Here is a 20,828-nt window from a genome sequence, read left to right on the forward strand (position 1 = left end):
AGCCACTGCCTGCCCATTGGCCTCTCTGGGAAGTTGCATAATGCCATACAGACACAAAGGAGAAAGGGATCTTTTAAATGTGTGCTTTATTATTATTATTTTTTAAACCTGTATAAATAAATACAAAATGACAAAGAGGTTCATGTTTACTAAACGTTGCATTTGATTGTATGACATTACACAGTGTGTGTCACAATAGTTCACCTTGTCATTGTGTCCTTTTTAGCTGTTGGTGCATAATTCTATAACTTAGGATACGCTTAGTCCTGAAGCTGCATCCAGCCACCCTTTTAGTGGAACCCCTGAGTGCTTACAATTGCAAGAGTGTGTTAGGGGAGCGCTTGAGCCAATTGGCTGAAATTGGGGAATTTCATCAGAGAGGTCTGGCACAGCAAAGAAGCTAATGGGAGGGTTGGGATAGGTTCTTTAGAAAGGAAAAAGAATTAAAGCTTGGAGCATTCTTATTTTGGATTTCCTTCCCCTTAGTGGTTAGTAGGGGTATAACTGTAATCAAAATCAGCAGAGAACGCGGGTTCAGTTAGGAACAAGGTCTTTTTCATGCTCACTGAGAGCAGGCAAATGGACTTGTATGATCAATTTTTACCTGAAGAGCTGGTTCATATTTTGATAGGGGTGAAAATATACTCAACCATTTCATGAAGTGCTGGTTCTCCAAACTACTTAACATCTTCACCCAATGAAGGTCAACTGCCAAGGCTTTACAGACACACTCAGGTCACTATTTGCTTGCTTGCTTCTTTGAATTGCATTCCATGAGGTTTTTTCACATTCATTCTCTCTAATTCTATACAGAAGTCATGAATGGAAATAATTCACCTTCACATTTTAAACTTAAGAAAGTATTAGCTGGAACTAATTCTTAACTTCCCTTTGACCAATTTGAAGCAAATTGTTGTATTCAGGTAGACTTGAATTTTGTGAAGACTTTCTTGCTATTTAGTGAAATATATTTATGTCCTATAGGTTTTAGTAACAGCAGTAGCTGTGAAGGATGACCCTGGAATTTACTATCTCTGATTGGCCACCTAAGTACACTTTGTTAGCTGATTTAATGCATATTAATGGAAACTATGTCTAAAGAAACAGTTATAGATTGGAATGGTGCGTAAGCATGAAGAAACTGCTGAGCAAAGTGTAACAAGGAGTTAAGATCTGTAGAGAGAAGTCAGGCTTTGGTCATCTTTCCCTGACTATTTTTTCCTGGATCGGGGTATTTATTGTAACATTTAGCAGTCTGCATTCAAGTCTGTGTTTCCTCACGCCTACCAGGTTTGCTGCTGTTTGCAGTTGTCATTGCCTTTCTGATCAGTGCTGCTCATTCAGCTTGTCTGCTGCATTTTCCTCTGCTGGAGGAGCCAGACCTCAAGACCTTCCCTTCCTTTAGCAGCATTTTGAAATAAGCTTGATGGGTGTCTTCCATACTGGGGAACTATTTACCAATTTGTTGTTTTGTAAAACTATTGTATCCAAACACAGACACTCCACTGCTCTGGTGCTGGGCATACTGCTGTTAGCTGGGTCTGAGACTTTATAATATACTCAGAAAAGACAAATCTTTTCTCAGTTCAGCTCCCACCACTGCCCTCCTGCACAGCAGCCTCTCATTCACTACAGCTCCTGAAGGATGGTCAGTAATACTGCCTAGTTTGGACAGAATTTTTTGTAAATGATTTTATGTGCCTCAAGTTTTGACTTTTTATGTGGTCTGATAGTGATAGAATAAGGGGATTGGCTTTAAACTAAAAGAGGGGAGACTCAGGCTGTATGTTTGGAATAAATTCTTTACTCAAGGTGGCGAGGTGCTGGCACAGCTGCCCAGAGAAGCTGTGGTGCCCCATCCAACGGTTGGACTGGGTGATCTTTTAGGTCTTTTCCAACCTTGGTGATTCTATGATTCTATGATCCCTGGAGGCGCTCAAGGCCAGGTTGGATGGGGCCCTGGGCAGCTGAGCTGGTGGGGGGCAGCCCTGCCCATGGCAGGGGTTGGACAGCATGGGCTTTGAGATCCCTTCCAACCCAAACCATTCTGTGATAATGATTCTCGGAGTTTGTTACTCAGTAGGTTTTCTTATCAGAACAAAGGCAAAAATGTGAACTTTTTTATTAACGAAATGCCCATATTTTATGCTGAAAATCTGAGGAATGATAATTCTGTCCTCCTTTCCTCTTGTTTCTGATGTTTTATTTTTACCTGCTGGGCAACGTGTTTTGGAGCTGGTTGTTATACTCTGCCATATCAGTACACTGAAAACCCAGAGGTTTCCTGGCATAGGAACAGAGAATGAAGAATCTTTTGAAAATTGGATAGTGGAAATGGAACCTCACAAAATTACTGGTAATGGAGCCTTACAAAATCAGCTGCCAGTTAGGAAAAATAATGAGACTTCTACCTAGACTTTTACTTATTGTTTTTCCTGCTGTTGTCACATCTATTTCCTAATGCACTAACAAAGGACAGAGATGGCAGGTGTGAAAAACATTCTGGGACGAATGAAGCAATCCATGTATACAAAGACCGGTTTGATGTAAACAAAAACAGTTATCTCAGTAAAACCTGCAGTATGAATCTCAGATGGGCTGCATGGCATGAAGCCAAAGGTTACTAAGCACTGGAAAAGCACAAGTGTAAGTAGGCCTGGATAGCATCCATAGCACGTCCATGTCTTTAGCACATCTACAGAGTACCACAGAGGCCAATTTGTCTTATAAGCCTTTAAAGAGCAGTAGAAATATGAATGCATGTCTCTCTGATGAAGGAGTAATAAGGCTATGCCCAGCAGCAGCTCAGGCATGGGGTGCCCCTCATTAAGGCTGTACTGGTGCAGCCTTGGCTCCATGCCCCAGGTACTTGGGCACCTGGGCAGTATCAGAGGGGCTATCTGCCTTTGGAAGAGGGCTGGAATGTGAAACTCAGCCTTCGGCTGGTAGGGGAAGAGGGAAATAGTCACCTGGAGAATGACCAGCCATGCTTTAACCTAGTGATATTAGACCTATGAAGTCCATGGAGAGATGCTGATATATACCAAGAGTTTGCTATTACATTTCTTTCTCATCATTTAGAAAGTTTTCTCCCTTACCCAGGCTCCAGAGTTTAAAGCTCTGTTGTCGTAGGTGTCAGTAATTTAAAACTCTTACCTTGTGTTCAGCCTGGTGCTGGAACAGACCACCTGATGAGTTAGTTCTTCGGGTCTGTGAGTACATCTGAGAGTTTTTCCATGCAGGTTTTTATGGAGTTCTCTATAGTAAATTTAGATATCTCTGATCCGAGTCCAATTTTTGTCTCAAATTTCCAATATATATTTGTCAGTTCTACCTGTGAAACCTCCTCCATAAATTTATTATTTGCTTCTCACTTCAAATATTTTGTAGTCTGAGATGCTGGCTTTTGAAGCACATGCTGGGAAAAGAAAAGGAACTCACAGATGTTAGCAATCCTTTCTGTAATTCTGAAGACACACATGTCAACTCCAAACTTCCCATTTCTAAGCCCAATTCTTTTAACCTTTCCTTGTAAATGAGATTCTTCAGGCTTGGCGTCACCCCTGACTGTGAGGCAATAACCGTTCCTTATAGAGATAGAGAGATTTGGAGAGTGCCAAATGAGTCGTCTGAGAGGTATTTTTCTCTCTCTGCCTCTCTTGTTACTCTCCCCACTTCTGCAATGTCCATATTATAAATCTGCTGAATAACATCCACACAGACGGGGACATAAATATACTACGGTGTTCTGACAATGGGCTTTGAATGTTTCTCCTTTCCAGATTGAATAGTATACGTCACATCACTCCCATGTATCAGAGAAAAGCCAGCGCAGCAAAATGTTTTTGGATTTCCTGCCATAGCTTCTGTAGCAACCCTCCCAGTAAGGTCTTAACCATGGGCAGAAATGGTTCCCATCAGAGGGGCTGACCAATGGGAATATCTTGAAATCCTACCTCCTGGCAGTCCCTTGGTGCAGTATGGTGATTTACACAGGGCTGAGAATAGGGAAACCCAGGACAGCTTGCCATCGCATGCTGCGAGGAAAGAAAAGAAGGAAATTCAATTGCAGATGCTCTTGACTTGGAGATCACCTTAGGAGAACTGGTATTTCCCACTTCCTACCACAGGTGATGTGCATGAGGGCTCCTTTTGTCCAGAAAGAAAATCGATTGCATTGTCAGAAGAAAAAAAAATCCCTCAGAGAGATGAGTATTTTATCAGGGAGGTATGTCTGTTTCAGATACATTAAAAGTCAGCTGCTTTTCTCTGAGTAAGAATTCTGTTCAAAGAGATGGAGGGACCATTTGTTATTTGCACTAAGTTATGAGCCAGAGTGCATCTGACTGATCTCTTTTTCTGTATAATACTGTGTATATATCATGCGAAAGTCTCCTGCTCTGTGCTCCAGCGTCCATTACAAATGATATCCACCTTTTATTCTGAAGCAAGGAGGTACTGAATCTATATTTGAATTCGTATAATTAGGCAGCGGTGAATTTTCATTTTCCTTATGTGAACAGACCCTGTGTATTGTTAGGCAGCCCTGGTATAAATTACAGATGCAAATCTTTCGTGCCCTCATATAATTTTGCTCTCTCCTCCCTCTCCTTCAGACCTCTCTTTGCAGCTCAGAAGTTTTTGTGCCATTTCTCTCCCATCCGCCTGGCACAGTTATTCCCAAAGATTTCTTTTTCTCAACACTTCTGCATTTCTGCAGCTCCCTTCTTTGTTCCTATGCTCCTTCATAACTTCTCTCTTGTTCCATCCATGCTGATACATTCCTAATTCCAGCACAGCTAGACCATTCTTCGTACCAGCTTTCAACTATATTTTCAGATTGCATTTTCCTCCTCCTTTTCTCACAGAGCCATCTTGAGTTGTGTGTACATAAAATACATAATTGGTATGGGGGTGTCTGCACTATATATGTATTAGTGGGACATATCATTTCCTGATTAGAGCTAACAAAGACAAAATCATTTTTTCTTGCAGAATCAGTGAACAGATTGCTAATTATGAAATGTATGTGAAGGCATATTTTTTTGCACATTGTGTTTTCTGGCATCACTTTGTTTATATACATTCAAAATTTTGTTTCCAGCAAACTTCACCCATTTAGTGTGGTAATTTCTAGGAACACAAGTGTCAGTCTTGCTCAGAAGTATGTCTGTTCCCAGGACAGGCTGTATTCAGGGGAACTGAATATGGCAGAAGTGAATCAGAATAGAACGTTCTACACACTGTGGCCCCCCAGCTACATCACTTTAACCAGTGATGGCCTCATGTTCTACTCTTTCCAGATCGGTGCTTAGCACATATTTCAGTTGCTCTGTGCCAGTAAAAAGAAATCAGCATATCGAAACCAGCTCCCCATAACAAATTCTATATTTTGTTTCACCTATACGCAATTAAGTGATATTTAAAGGGATCAAGGGATCATGTAAATGTGAGCACACTGCACTGTTTCAAATCCCTAATCCTGCACAGTATGTGTGTGCAGTGTAGTTGTACAAATAATGAAATGTGGCGGTATGGAATTATGGTGTTCTGACGATGTGGGAATGAACAGGTGACAGGGACTTAGGGCTGGAGCATCAGTCTTACGAAGACAGGCTGAAGGAGCTGGGCTTGTTCAGCCTGAAGGGAACGCTGCAGGGATACCTCATTGCAGCCTTCCAGTATTTGAAGGGAGTTTATTAACATGAGGGAAATCAACTTTTACATGGGTAGATAGTGATAGGACAAGGGGGAATGGTTTTAAAGTAGAAGAGGGGAGATCTAGATCAGATGTCAGGAAGGAGTTTTATTACAGAGAGAGTGGTGAGGTGCTGGAACAGGCTGCCTTGAGAGGTTGTGGATGCCCCGTCCCTGGAGGTGTTTAAGGCCAGGTTGGATGAGATCCTGGGCAATCTGATCCAGTACTAGCTGTAGTGGCTGGCAGCAGGGGGGTTGGAACCTGATGATCCCTGAAGACCCTTCCAATTCAAGCCATTCTATGATTGGTATGACTAGGTCAGGAGTGGGTGACAGAAGCCACCCTTGAGGAGCACTCCCCATCAAACCAAAGTGACTGAAAGCCTTGGCAAGTGCTATGACTGCCCACAGCCCGCTCCCAGTCCTGATGCTGTCCGCAGTGATTCAGGCCTGGGTTTGGCTCCCTCACCTGGAGAGGGAACTGATTCTTGTCTCATTACTGCAACCAGCTGCAACAAGAGCAGCTGTGCCTGTCACCCCTGTCACTTGGCACAGAGCCATGCTGCTCCAGTGCAACAGTTGGCTTGAGTGGGTTTGCTCGGGGAAACCCTGGAGAAAGGTGAAATGAGAAGGGTGATGGACTGCAGAGATGGGAAGATCCTGGGGCAGCAACCACAGAGAGAGAGATGCGCTGTGATAATGATGGGGTTTCCTAGCTTTGTGGACGCTGAGGTGTTGGGAAGTTCCATCACCACCAGCTTGTGACAAGGCTAGTTCTTGTGTGAGCAGAGAACATGTGCCCCAAACTGCTCCAGTGTCCCTCTCTGGTGGCAGCTGGAGAGGATGCTGCCTGATTGCTTGGAGAGGACAGGCAAATTGCTGTGCTGGCAAAGCAATGACATGGGCTTCTGCAGCATTTGGGGAGCACAGGAAGCAAAGAGAGAGATAGCCATTTTATTTTAGGCTTATGCTGTACATTGAGATTCATTATACAATATTTTTTTCCCTAAATTAATACAAAAATAGTAAAAATAGGTTAAAAAAGCCCAAATGAAAACCCCTGACATCTTGCAACCCATTTATGTGACACACAGATTAAGACTTCTTGGAGCTTAAATAACCTAGAATTATTTATACTGACTTTCCTTTTTTAAAATTTTTTTAATTTTTTTGTATTTTTTACCCCCCAGAAGTGAAATAGTGATGACCTGCAGAATACCAGTGGGTGCCCCAGGAGATACTGACCTGCTATCCCCCAGGCAGGGAGCTGCATAGGGGCCACCTCTGCAGAAACCACACCCCCCTGCCCCAACCTGTGCATGCTGGGCAGGAACACACTCCAGATCCCCTCCTGGGTCCAAGCCTTTGCCATATCTTCAAAAAAAAAAAAAAAAACCAACAATTTTTCTCTTGCACTTTCCTGGCAGAGAATGGGATCACAGATGCTCATCCCTGCCAAAATTTGGAACTAAATCTCCCCATTCTCTAACAAGACTGGAGATAGGGAGAGGGAGTAAGGTTTCCCCTGTGCCTGCCCTGGGGATCCAGGGTGCCCTATGGAAATAGTGGGATGCCCAGCTGTGAGAGGAGAATGCTGCCCAGATGCATCTCCTTCTCATTGGAGATGCTGGAACATATATTTCACCCCGGTGTATGTGGCCCAAATTGTACAACTTGGTTTGTATGAGTTTGGGTTTTAATATCCACGTATGTAGGGGAGGGAAAGGCTTTGGACAACCTTTTCTGTTCAGGGTCTTCTAGATGCAGAGAACAGAGAGGTGCTGCAGAGGTGTCAGGCAGTCCAGGAGCTTGCTCTATGCACAGGCTCTGGGCTGTACACACCCTGTGTGCTCTGCAGGGCAGGGCTGTAACATGCACTCAGTGTCCATGCTCTGGTTCTGACCCAATGCATGTCCTCTTTTCTTCCTGTGCTCCCATCCTGCCTACAGCTCCTGTCCCTGCCTGGGTAATTGCAATAGCTTCATGTGCACAGCAAACCTAAAGCCAGCTCCTCCACCCTGCTCCCTTTTCCCAGATCTCCAAGAATACTCTATTTTCAAAGCTAAGCAGCAGGAAAATAAACATCCATTTGCTTTTCAAAGTTCCCCCCTGCAAAGATCACATGCTAAAGAGCTCATTTCTGACTTTCTCCCTGTTTAAAAGAGAAATCACAATTTCTTTCTCCCTCTCCTGAATTTTCTCAGTTGTGCTGCTACTGTTTTGTTTCCTTGGTTAATAAAAATAAACGGGGTGTTGGCTGTGGTGGGATTTGGTGGCTTGCCGGAGGACAGCTAGCCCAGAGAAAAGCCTTTAAAAGTACACCTTTCAATTTACAGTACACATGTTACCTGAATGCAGTGCTGGCTCAGAAAGCTTCTGAGAGCAGATACGAATCCTCACATGGCTCAATGCAACCTCAAGCCACTCTGGTGTTGTTTTCCCTCCGGGTTCATGCAGTTGTCCAAGATAAATGCGTTTGCTTGCCTTTGGAAAAGAAGTTCTTTGCTAGGCAGGTTTTTCTCAGCCTTCACAGCTCCAATTTTAATTTAAGTGGAACAATTTCACTTAAAGCTTTGGGCAGAAAATTCTGGCTTCATCACTTAATTTTTATGGTGAAATTATTCCAGCTATACCAACTTTTCTCTCTTCATTTTTTCTTCCAGTTAGGGAACTTGTAAATTGAAAATGGGCTTGTACTAAGCCAACATTAGAAAATATCTTACAAAAAAACTGGCGAGGTGTTAGTGGACATATGCACTTCAGTTGGTTCTTTTTCCCCATGTTTACCCTGTAGTAAAAATATACTGTACACCATACCTTATTGTGTGGAAATTTTAATGTTTGTAGAAGATAAACGCTCTCAGTGAGCCACAGTCCTATATATTCTCTTTTGCTGTAGTCAAAATTTTTGCTGTTAAATTTTAGTCAGTGCCTGGCAGTGTATAATAAATACTGTTACTCACTGAATATATACAAAAAGTGGGTCATCTCTACTGTAAACAAAACCACAGTGAAACCTGGGCTAGAAAGCCTCTTAAGAAGGTGACAAAGACTGCTTAAACCTAGGTAGTCTTCCAAACGGAGGCTCACCAGTGAGGGTAAAAGCTGATGCACAGTTTGCCATTTGGAGTGCTTTGGACTGAGAACAGAGCACAGTACCTGCACCTTTATCAGTGGATGTGGCACATACCAATTGACTTTGGTGGAGACAATTGCTCCAGAGGAAAAAGCCTATGGGAAGGAAGGCAAAGTGGGTTAGCACAGTCTGAGACCTTGAGGGTTCATGTTGAGGTATTCGGACTACCTGTAGAGAAGGAACATTTGTTGTCTATCTGAAACATCAGGATTCAGGCTGGAATCTCATAGACTTTGGCTAAGAACACCCTAAGCATTTCCATGACTTCAGATCACCAAACCTACAAGCGGGGAATGGAAGGTCAGCTTGAGGTGGAACATGATGAGACAGGTATGTAAGTTGGTTTTGTTTCTGTTTTGGGTTTCTAGGGGGCAGTGAGGCTTCAGAAACTGCCTCTCACCTGACATGGACTTCTCTGTGCAGAGAGAGGCATGGGTCCTCTTCCCCATCCCACTTGTGGACAGCCAGCATGAATAACTGGTGGGTAACATGGTGCTCGGAAGACCTGGTGGGGGAGGAATCTGCCTTTAAACAGATTTTTAGAATGGGTTGAGCAAATATCCCCCAGAAACAACTTCAGTATCATTAGCTCTCCCTTGGGGCAAAGATGTGGTCTTCCTCTCACCCTGTGGATGCCCAAGCATCCACAGTACTGTGGCATTTTGCCATGGCACTGCCTCCATACACCTTCCCCAACAGATCTGAAGACAGAAAGGCAATTTTATCATGGGTTTTACCACTTTCCTTGAAGATCTCTGAATGCCTCGCATGCTGAGATTTAATGATATCTGTGAAAGTACAAGGTTGTCATTGGACATCTCTTTAAAGACTCTCCTATGTATGCATTTCAATTAGATGTGAGAGGCTTATGGAAGCCATCCTTGCATCCTGTATTTGGAATTGATAGCATGAGGGGTAGCAGAGGTGTCAAATCAGTGTTTGCCATGTATTTCTCTCTACCGTGTACAAACCACCTCTTTCACACGTCTCCTGTTTCCAGGAGTCCCACAAGCCAGTAGATTGCTGCTGTCAGAAATGGTTTGCAATTCCTCTGCAGCTCTCAACTGAGTTAATGCCATCTGAATTTTAAAAGCCACTGCAGTTGCCTGTTGAACAGTCAGAACATAGGGAAATTGTAATTGAAATGACATAATGACTGCCACAGAAATTCTACAGTGGAAGTACATGGGAGGAATGATTTCTGGCTTAAAAACATAGCCCCACACCTGAGTCTAAGGAGGGGAAAAAGGCCTCTCCCTTCACCTCACATTCATTTGGCTGTCTCTGAATTGTCTGCCTGTCTGACTTCTGCCAAGGCTGATGTTGTTACTGCTTCTCAGCTGGTACTGCAGCAAATGGTGCTCGTTCAAGCAAAGAGCCTGTGCATTCCTGGACACACTTTCCTTCTCTTTTGGTCAGAGAAGAGTTATGCAGGGAAAGGCAAATGCTGCCAGCTGCACTGCCAACTTGTTTTGCTACTCAGAATGCAACAGACTGCCTCAGGGAGGGCAAAATATCTCTCATCTGTGACGGAGGAAGCTCTAGAAGTATCTGCTTGCTTGAAATTTAACATTCACAAGGTGGCTTTAATGCATTTTGCACGGGGCAGCTGGGGGTGGCTGGGACTTGATGCTGTAGAGCTGTTTCACACAAAGCAGCACCCCCAGGCTGCGGCCAGAGCTGCGCTAAGTCTGTGCAATGCTGGTGCCCTGCAGCCAAGCACCAGGGCTCCTGCAGGACCCAATGACCTCCAGGCACTGGCAAGCACCACGCCAGCTGCTGAGAACTTGTGCAGCACTCTTGGGTCGGTACATTCATGAGATTGCCTGACGCACATGTCACCTTCCTGCAGATGGTTTTTTTGCAGGCCATTTATAGCTGGAGCACTCTCAGCAAAACCCAGAGAATTGGCTCATGTATCCCAACCCGGTAACAAACCACTGAGTAATAATCACGTAGTTCTGAGGGGTAGAGGGGCACAGGGTGGGACGAAATGCTTTGTTATCTGTATTACTCCGTATCAGAGACACTGATGGAATTATTTGGAACTCACAGCTCCAACAAGAATCAGTAATATAATCTTTGTAAGGTACTTTTTTTTTTTCTTTTTTCTCTCGGATGAGATGTTTCCAATAGGCCGCTTTGATATGGGCTCTTTGGGCACGTTGTTCAGTTTGTTACGTACAACTCTGAGGGTCTGCTGCGTCTTGGAAGAGCCCATAGCTGTCAGGTCTATTGCTTTACTGGCACTCCAGGAAGATGGAGGGATTAAATCACGCATTCCATAAAACTACCTACTAATCCTTTTAGTGTGCATTACTAGTGAATGGCCTGAAATAGGCTCTCACCAAAAGAGCCCTAACATTCACTTTCTCGGCAACGTTTTAGTACATGAGGTTTGCATCATGGATTTGGGCGCTGAAATATCCAGTACACCGTCTTCTGTCTGCTGCTAGATCCGCTCACATGTATTAGTAGAGTGCTAACAAGGTTACAGTTGGTAAAGCAGGTTATGTGTTTAGCTAGTAGCGAGACATTTATAAAATAGAATTATATGGTTTCTACAGTGACAGAGTCACTGGGATTTTCTGTTCTTTTTTTTTTCTTCTTTTTTTGTTTTTATAAGAAAAAGAAACAGCTATAAAACCATGATTAAAAATGTTACGCAGGATGATTTACATTTTAAAATAAGGATATTTTTAGAAGAAAAAAAAAGTGATTTATAGCATAAAAGTGTTTGGAAAGTGTTTGGTTGCTGTGTACTGCCTTCTTTCTCAGTACAGTTTGCTATCTGTTATACAGTCTTGCATAAATGTTTAGATTAGGGGAGAAAAGAAAAATTAAACATGATGGCTAAGACCTATAAGAGTGGACTCAGTGACTTGAGTTATTGCTTTGCAGAAAGTTTGTAAAGCCTTTACATCCAGCAAATACTTAGTGCTACTTCATCCTTGACAGCTGACCTTTCAATCTGATGGGGTTTAGCAACAATAATTGCAGTATCTGCAGCACAAGCAATGCATAAGGCTGCTTAGGAACCCAACCACTCTCATTAGATTTTACTTCAAGCGTCTGAAATTCATCCCCTCTTTGCACAGGTGTGCAAATTCTCTCGTAATACCTGTTATTGGAGCTGATCAAGGTGCAATCCCCTGGCTCTTTTATTTTCTTTTTAAATTTCTCATTTTGAATATTCCTGGATTTAGCTTAGAGGGGGGAGGAGAAACCTCCAAACCCCTTTCTCTCTCCAGATACTGAGTCAGTACTGGTTTATTTTTTTCTCAGTAAGACCTACTGTAAAAAAGCAACAAACAAACAAGTTAGACTGTTGTAATTTGGTCAACCACTCGAGTGCTATCCATATCCACCATTTCAACACACTCTATTTCCTCACGGTTTTCAGGATTCTTCTTCTCTTTCCTCTTCTTCTTGGACGGTGGCAAAAAAGTCAATATCACAGGTAAAATGGCAAAGCAGTGAAAGAAGGTGACTAATGCTATTAAAAACAAGCACCTGAACAGTGTACGGGTCAGATTTGAAGGCACAGCTGCAAGAGGAATCAGACCAACAATATAGCAGAGGTAGCTCTGCAAAATAGCTACCCCATGCACTTCCAGGGCATTTTTCACCCATTTAGTTCTTGTGAACTCTTTGCCCAGGACAAAGGTTGATAACAGTGGAGCACAGTTGTCAATTGTATAATTAATTCCGTAAATCAAGCACAACACAGAAATACAATCTAGTTCCACTTTCCACAAGGTCATAAAACCTATAACTCCAAACTCAACCGAGGCAACAGTTAGAGTGAGCCATACATTGATCAGAGAGTCTGCCACCAGGAATGCAGAGAAGAAGAGCAGAAATAAAGCACTAATGCAGGAGTTTTGTAAGGGGGCTCCCACTGAAGAGGCGTAACGATCCATGTACACAAATGATGGATTGAAAACGATGAATTTCACCTTGGAGGTGAGAGAGAGCTTCCTCAGGGTTTCCAGGAGGTCATAAAGTTCTTCCCTCTTGGATTCCATTGTCTTGGCCACCAGGAACATTCTGGAGGCCACGACATCAACTTCGTTGTTGTATTTCTTGGAAAAGATGATATCCTCTGAAAAATGGGCAAACTGAGGGGCTTTCAAGAAGGAGTTCCTCAACATATCGGTGAAATTTTTCTTGGGCAATCCAGTAGATATGTTGAGTTTCCTAAGGTAATTTAAGTAGCTCTCAAACCAAGATATCCTCACAAAGCCCTTGGTATACTCCAGCACGTCCTCCTGGACACTGGTGTTCCAGTACTCTATCGACTCGTAGATGTAGAACCCAATCACCGGGCTATAGTTACTGAAATACTTCTGCTGGGCAGCCGTATACTCAATGGTCCGTGTAGCGGTCGCTACGATGTTGCTCAGGTCTGACCCTTCACTGACCTGCAGGTAGCCCATTAAGGCAAAGGAAATATAAACAAGGTAAAAGAGAACTACAAAAGGCTTGACGTAAGTGTTTGTTATCCAGTCACAATAATAGCGTTTAAGGAACCACACCAAAAGATGACTCTCGTAAGTGTTCGTTTCCTCTGAATCCGTTGTGTCCTCACTGAATCTGGCTGTCAGAAGAAACCTATACCATGCAGGCTTCTCTTGCAATACCTCTGGCTTTGGTACCTTTCTACAGAAGATACTATGCTGGTAGTTGTTTTCTATGTAGCCAGTAAACACCAGGCTGGAACCATAAAAGGAGAGTACATAGAGGTAGTTGAAGAAAATTGCAATACAGGAATTGCAGCAGAAAATCCTGGCTGCTTCAATGTTAGTGAAGGGACTGGCACCTATTCCAAAAGTGACCAGGTACATGGCAGTGGTGAGGGAAAACGAGAGCATGGAGTCTGCAAATACGGCTGCAGTCCTCTCTTTAACATGTTGGTCTTCTCTAGTTTTTCTCCAGGAGGACAACATTTCAAAAGTCCCATATAACCCATGACCTAAAATAGAGAACAAAGCAAGTATTTAAAGTAGTATTTAAAGTGCTCAAATAAACATGTGGAAAAAGGTAACATGGACATACTAAAGGTCTCCAAGGAGATACATTTGGATGTTAACAATTCTTGAGGTAAGCATCCTGCAGAAGAGAGAAAATATTATGGAGCTCTAAGCCACTGAAGCGTGTTTGCTACCTGACTAGCAAACCTTACTGCCAGAGCTGGAGGAGAGTTCTGCTTCACTGATGCAGGGTTGATGGGTTAAAGAAAAAAGTATTTTCTCTGGCTGGCTGTTCTGTTTCAATATTTTGGAGTGCCTGTGATGGAAGATGCTTTGAAATTAGTTTTTCTTGGTGATGGAATCTGACCTGTGGTGGAAACAAAGAAATATGACCTTGAAGTGCCAATGCTGGAAGCAGAGCATTAGTTGGCTGCTTTGTAGAATGACTGCAAAAAATGAAACCTTCATATAAGCTGAATTCTGTCAAGTAAATCAGTCACTGACTTCTCCGCTTCCTATACAGATTTTCCATCAGGAAAAAGAAATCCTAGAAATGGAACAAAGAAAGAAAAGCACAAATAACTTTTAGAGAGGAAGAAATGCAGAATTGACATGAAACTGCTTAAGACATTCGTTTTCTTACTTCAGCATGTCTAAGGATTTGTGAAACCAAATGCAGCTCTTTTTCCCTTGACAATTCCTATATTTTGTAATTAATTAATTAACTCTTAAAATGGACATTGTGTTCACGAAAAGAAATAACAACCAGCAGAACTAAAATCCTGTGGGTAACTTCGAAGTGCAGACAAACTGAGAAAATTGGATGGTTTTATTTTAATCTCCTGTTGGCCATCCTTCTCTTCTGGTTCCTATTTTATGACTGATAAAAAAGATGCAGTCTAGGGCTACTGACCTCTGCTCACTCATAGTAGACCTGAGTTAGGAGTGCAGTCATCAAGCAGGAATCAGATGTGAGTAGATGAGATGAAAGTTGGTTTTACATAGAGGTGAAAGAAAAAAATACAGCCTTAACAAAAGTGTAAGACTTTAATATACTCATGTTATAATAGATGCTTTCCATTGAATCCTACCCTATTCACTGTCTTTTCTCTTCCTCCTTGGGCTTTTTTTTTTTTTTCCCTGTCCTTTCTTTACCTTTCCAGTTTGCTCTTGTTTTATCTCAGAAATTCTCACAAGCCAGTACCCAGCGCTTTGCTCTTACCCATTTTCTGGTAGCATTAGATGAAATGATCAGAGCAGAATTAGTCACCGACGACAGTGAAGTGCAGTCACTGGACTGCTCAAGTTGGTGCTCCAGTCCAGCAGGTCAGGGCAATTCACAGATCTCCATTAGAACTTCAGGCTGTCTGCAGGCTACCAAAATTGTTCTGTCGGCCATGTTCTCTTCACATGTAGATGGTTATCACTTTTGACACAGAGGCTACAAATATCAGTCAAGAAACCCTAAACAAATGGGATATCCTCAGGAACCAGGACTTACTGTGTTTACACTTAACTGGGCTAAATATTTAAGTCACTTTACAAATTAACCCTTTTGTGGTCAGTACCTTTAAAGACAAGGGAATAGGACATCTGGTTTACTTCCTTATCACTATCACCTGGTATGAGAGTAAACAAGTCCACACTCTCGTATCTAGCAGACACCATGCCTACACTGTTGTCTGGAATCATGGCATGGAACACGACTGTCCAATTTGTAGCAATATTGCAGTCCTGGTCTTGATACGGCATTTGGCCTTCATCTTAATTGCCCTAGGCAATGTTTTACAGCTGCTTTCAGATGCCAGGTCAAGACTGTCAATTTGATAACTAGCACCGTGCCCTCTCTTAAAACTAATGGGGAATACTGGAACTCCCCAGACGTAAAATAAAGCAAAAAGCACAATCAGTGACTGGCACCCTGCTGTTAATTATGCGTCAAATAGTTATGTTCTAGGCTCAGTAGGGAAAGCTATTAAGCTTGCTTCCAGTGTGTTCTTTGTAAAGACAGACTGACCTTTATTTAAATGTAACTGATCACTTGCCAAAGCAGGGAGTGAGAAGTTTAATCCATTTATGGCTCCCATAAGTCCTGCAGACAGGCTTCTCTGAAAATTTCACATGGCATCGTATGCATTAGCTTCTAGTGAGCAAAACAGTATAAAATGAGGTCATTGAATATTACAAATTACTTCCATCATGAGCTTTAGTTATAGCACGTTTTTGCAAAACAACATTTCAGCATTAATAGGCTCCTGACTAAAAATATTCAGATAGCTGCATTAATTCGGACAGCCTTTGACTTTGCAATGAAAAAAATATTAGAGCTAATTAGATATGAAGCAGGATTTTTTATCTGTCGTAAGATTTTGCATAATGTCTGATAAGACTAACTCCTGATACCCTGTATTTACTTTAAAGAGGAAACATAAAAACACTTTCGGGACATCACTCTACACAGTTCTTGAGACTATCCTAAAATGGCAATTGATTTGGAGGACGGTTCAAGCAAATGCATGAAGAGGCATCCCCTTGTGTGCTTCGCAAAGCCAATGGAAAAATAGCTAGATACCATTCTATTTTAGGCTCGGCCCCTCACTACTCAATCTGTATGCTGGGAACTGTCATTTTCCTTCAGTGGTACTCTCTCGGACTCCTGTGCCCATTTGTACAACAGCTACAGAATTCTGATTTACCTCTCGGAAGGCCTGCCTGGATGGCCAGCAGACTTGCATACTGGCCCGACCCCATAAAGATAAATCTGAACTCATACAAAAATTAGGATGGCTGACCAAAGATTTAGCTATAATGAGATGTACCTAACTTAATGTACTCATCTAACTACTGACTACAGGCAAAACTTGGAGTGATTATCTACAGCACTGTCTGATGCTTGTACGGGTCTCAATAACAGAGATTAGGGCTGATAATTGGTTAGCGGAGGCATTTTGTGAGAATTTCTTTCACTCTCCTCTAATTTTTGTTTCCATTTTTTGCATCCCTAACTGATTTTATTCTCTTGCTAGTGCTATGTCTAACCTATATAATATTAATGAGAACAAGGCAATTTTTCCATTGCAAATAAATTACGTAATTACTTTAACCGATTTTCCCTTTTTACTAGAGACTTAGCCACAAATCTGTAATGATTTGCAGCAATTTGTTCATTATTCACCGTCACTCAGTAAATAACAAATATGAACTCAAACAGCTAATGGGCTATTGGAGATCTTTTGCTGTTGACATTTGCTATTATGATTCACTGGTCGTGCCCTACAGTTAGGCTGTACAACTATGTGCTGAGCACACGGAGTACAAGGAAGGACTGGATTGTTTTATGGAAAAGAGATTCTGAATGGGCAAATGAAAATGTTATAGGGATATGAGAAAGGTATTGGAAGAAATAGGGACCAAAACCTTTTTGTGCATGCTGTCCTTTTCTACTACTTTTCATTGTAGCAGATACCGCTACCACATGTCTTGGACAACTGAGGACAGAAATTGTGACTTTTGTACACAAAAAAAACCCACACAGCATAGCCACAATTATATATTATTTTGAAGGACCTTAAATTTAGCATGGGCTATTTTTAATTTTAGAAAATAATAACAATATCAGTCATCAAACAAGTGATTCCTAGTTTCAATACAGTGCTTTTATGAGTAGCCTGAAAATGCTATAAAAAGTTTCATTAGCCTTCTTCAGGATCAACTACACATGCTTTGCAAAATCCGTTAGAGTGCGCACAAGAGAAAAAAAATCTTGTGGGGAGTTGTGAAAGCGAAGGCAACATTTTCTATTACTTACTATTATTGTTACTTATATAATTTTAAACAGTACTTTATGTATAGGCACTGTGACCATTCCTTTTAGCACCATTTTAAAATATTGGAAAAGAAGTACTGCCTTTCTTCCTCCAAGTGGCTGCTCAAGCAAGAGACATCTGGCAGCTGAGGCTTCAGGCTGGCATTAAAAGCAAATGAGGTTGGTTACTTATCACAGTAAGAGGAAGTCTGAGTATTCAAACAGACTCTTCCAGTGAGAGAAAGCATGGGGAATGACTTAGAGTGAAGTTTTGGTTCCTTGCAGTTTTACCCATCTATGAAGTCACAGAATAACAGCACAATGCGGGTCTTGTTCTTGATCTTTGCAAGGTTGTGTGCCTGTGTGTGTGTTTGATACTTGAGCAAAAACACTCGGAATAAAATCTCCCTTAAGGCCCTGAAATTGCATTCTTGGCACTTCCTTTGGAAGGCAGCATTTTATGACAAATTAATTTCATTCATCCCACTTTAGGGCAGCTGTATACGAAGCTTAATGCCCTCTGATCTCTGCCTCAGCCATGGTGAATGTCACACTAACATGGACGATGCCCACTGACCACTAGCATTCCAGCTCACAAAGCTCCAGTACAAGCACAGAGAGCTCCCAAGGCAGTAGGCTGCTCTGGCAGCAAAACTGGAGAGAGAGGTCCTTCTCATCCTTTGTTACACTCCTTCTCTCCTACCTGAGCCTGCTGCTTGCCTGTTGCTCCCAAGGCTCCTGCTCCTAGGGCTGCTTCTGCACCAGACTAGCAGGATGACTGGGATTAGAAAGATTCACAAGATTTTTTGAGAGTTACTTTTTAATCCAAGCTGTTTTCCTGACACCAGTGGCATGAACGATGGGCTGAAAATGGGAATGAGTCATGGCAGGATGCATACATGTGTCCTTGTGAACTGCACCAGCAAAGCCTGACATGGAAGCATGGATGTCGCTAGGCTTAAGCTGGGATTTTGATTTAAGGCTTTTGCCTGTATTGTAATGACTCTATCCTTGCAACACTATCGGTTCAGCTATAGCAATGCAGTCTCACTTAGGTTAATGCAAGTCAGAAATCATCCCAGTGAACAGAACACTTGCCTGCAAGAGGCATTTAGCGTGCAGTGAGGAAGTGTACAAATTTACAGAGCACAGGCTATCTTGCACCAGTGTTCTTTGTGGAAATCTGGAAGAGCAACTTAATTCACATTCAAAGTGGAGTGAAATATCATCCATGGAGACAAACACTGGGTGAATTAACATAGAATAGCTAGGATGCTATAAATTCACATCCCATCTTGCTGCCAGAGCAGGCAAGCTCTCAGGAACTGCACTTGTGCAAAATTAGTGTGTGGGAGATCAGCATCATGTTGCAGGAATTGCCCTTTCCAAAACGATATCTGTAATAACATATGATATAATGAAGGTGCAATGAATTTTCCTAGCTGACAGTATTAAAAATAACAATGTACATCGCTCAGCTACGTGATTGCTTTCCACAGTAATGTCAACAAAGAGGCTGAGACAATTTCCCTGTGCTGACTTACTTTTTCCAGATAGATCAGTGAGCTCACCAGCACCCATCTTATGAAAAGCCAAGTGAAATAATCCTAATCCTGACTCCAGTTGCCACAGGAGTTGTAACTGACCTGAGGACACAAGTGACCTGCTCCAGGTGGCCTCTCCCAGCAGGCACAATGTTAATGCAGAACACACCGCAGGTTCACAGTGCAGCTGAACAAGCAGACAGAGCAAGAGAAAGTGCATCCAGCTGAAGCAAACATCCAGCTTCAGACCCTTATTTACACTAAAATAACAACACAGTAGAGCAAATCCAGATCCTTCTGCACAAAAACAGAATTAGGACCAATTCTAATTCTAATTCTAATTCTTAAACAACAGGTTTCCCCAGGTTTATCACAATTTAGTGGTGTGAATTGACCTGAACAGCTAAGTCACCATCAATACATTCTTGCAATACAAAGATCATTCTAGATGAAATTGGTGGCCCATACACTGTGTGTAAAACCGCAGCTTTGTGGTGTGGATGGCAGACATGCACAGTCGGACATCCCAAAGTGTGCAGACTTTCCTGTCCCAAGCAGTTCTGCTGAGAAAAAAGCATCACAGACCCACAGAATATCCTGAGTTGGAAGGGACCCACAAGGATCATGGAGTCCAACCCCTGGCTCCACGCAGCACCACCCAAAATCAAACCCAATGTCTGAGAGCGTCGTCCAGACATTTCTTAAACTCCGTGCCCACAGCCCTGTGCATCCCGTTCCCCGCCCAGCGCCCTGTGGTGCAGCCCCTTTCCCTGCCCCCCAGCTGCCCTCCCCTGACGCAGCTCCACGCCGTTCCCTCGGCCCTGTCGCTGTCACACAGAGCAGAGCTCAGCGCTGCCCCTCCGCTCCCTGGGAGGAGCTGCAGCCGCCGTCAGGACTCCCCTCAGCTCCTCTGCTGTGTGCTGAGCAAACACAGGGACTTCAGCTGCTTGTAATACGCCTTGTCCTCAGGACACTTCATCTTTACAGCCCTCCTTTGGATGCCCTGCAAGCCTAACTTGCTTGTTCTATGCTGGTTTGGGTGTTTCTGGCAATCCATTTCAGTGAAGAGTAACACCTACAGGTCACTGACTGTAGGCAGCTGATCGTCTTGAATGTGTTCTCCTGCCCAAACCGAGTGAAGTGCCAAGAACACATAGCCTGACTTTTCTTCACACCTCCAACCTCAGGCTTAAGGGGCAAGTAAACGTACCTGCAGGTTTAGTAAGGAAATGCATAGAAGAAAAACAAGATAGGTGGTATTGGTATAGGTATATGCTGTACAGATCACAGTGCCTTCCTTAACCTGCGTCGTATCTGGATAACAGCTGTGGCAGCATATCTCAGCAGCATATAGCGCTGCTGGGTAGGTTCAGTGTTTGCAGTTACTGTCTGAAAGACTAGTACATTTTACATGTATATTAATAAGGTACACTATGCCTGCAGATGTTTACTAAACTTTATTGGGATCCTCCCCCAAAAAGAAGCATACTTCCTGAGATTATATATGTCAGTCTGTATATATGTCTGTCAGGCACAACAGCAGCAGATCAGGCTCTGGGACTGCTTTACATCCGCATACAGCCATATCTTCTCCATTGCTGGGGCCAATCTCCCCAGACTCCCTCAGATCCATCCCGGCCAGAAAGCCCTGGTTAAGCCCATGGTCCTTAGCT

At 42.8% G+C, this 20,828-nt stretch overlaps 1 protein-coding gene across 1 annotated transcript in view; it reads right to left on the minus strand.

Moving 5' to 3' along the window:
* Positions 1 to 11: 11 nt before the first annotated feature.
* Positions 12 to 20,828, minus strand: part of PTCHD1 (patched domain containing 1) — a 40,812-nt gene continuing 19,995 nt past the window's right edge. Inside the window, exon 3 of the mRNA XM_048953768.1 lies at positions 12 to 13,808. Coding sequence (XP_048809725.1) covers positions 12,154 to 13,808 — 1,655 coding nt within the window. The 3' untranslated portion in view covers positions 12 to 12,153. The remainder of the gene's footprint in view (positions 13,809 to 20,828) is intronic.

The sequence above is a fragment of the Lagopus muta genome, chromosome 1 (assembly GCF_023343835.1).
Source record: "Lagopus muta isolate bLagMut1 chromosome 1, bLagMut1 primary, whole genome shotgun sequence".
Taxonomy (NCBI): Eukaryota; Metazoa; Chordata; class Aves; order Galliformes; family Phasianidae; genus Lagopus; species Lagopus muta.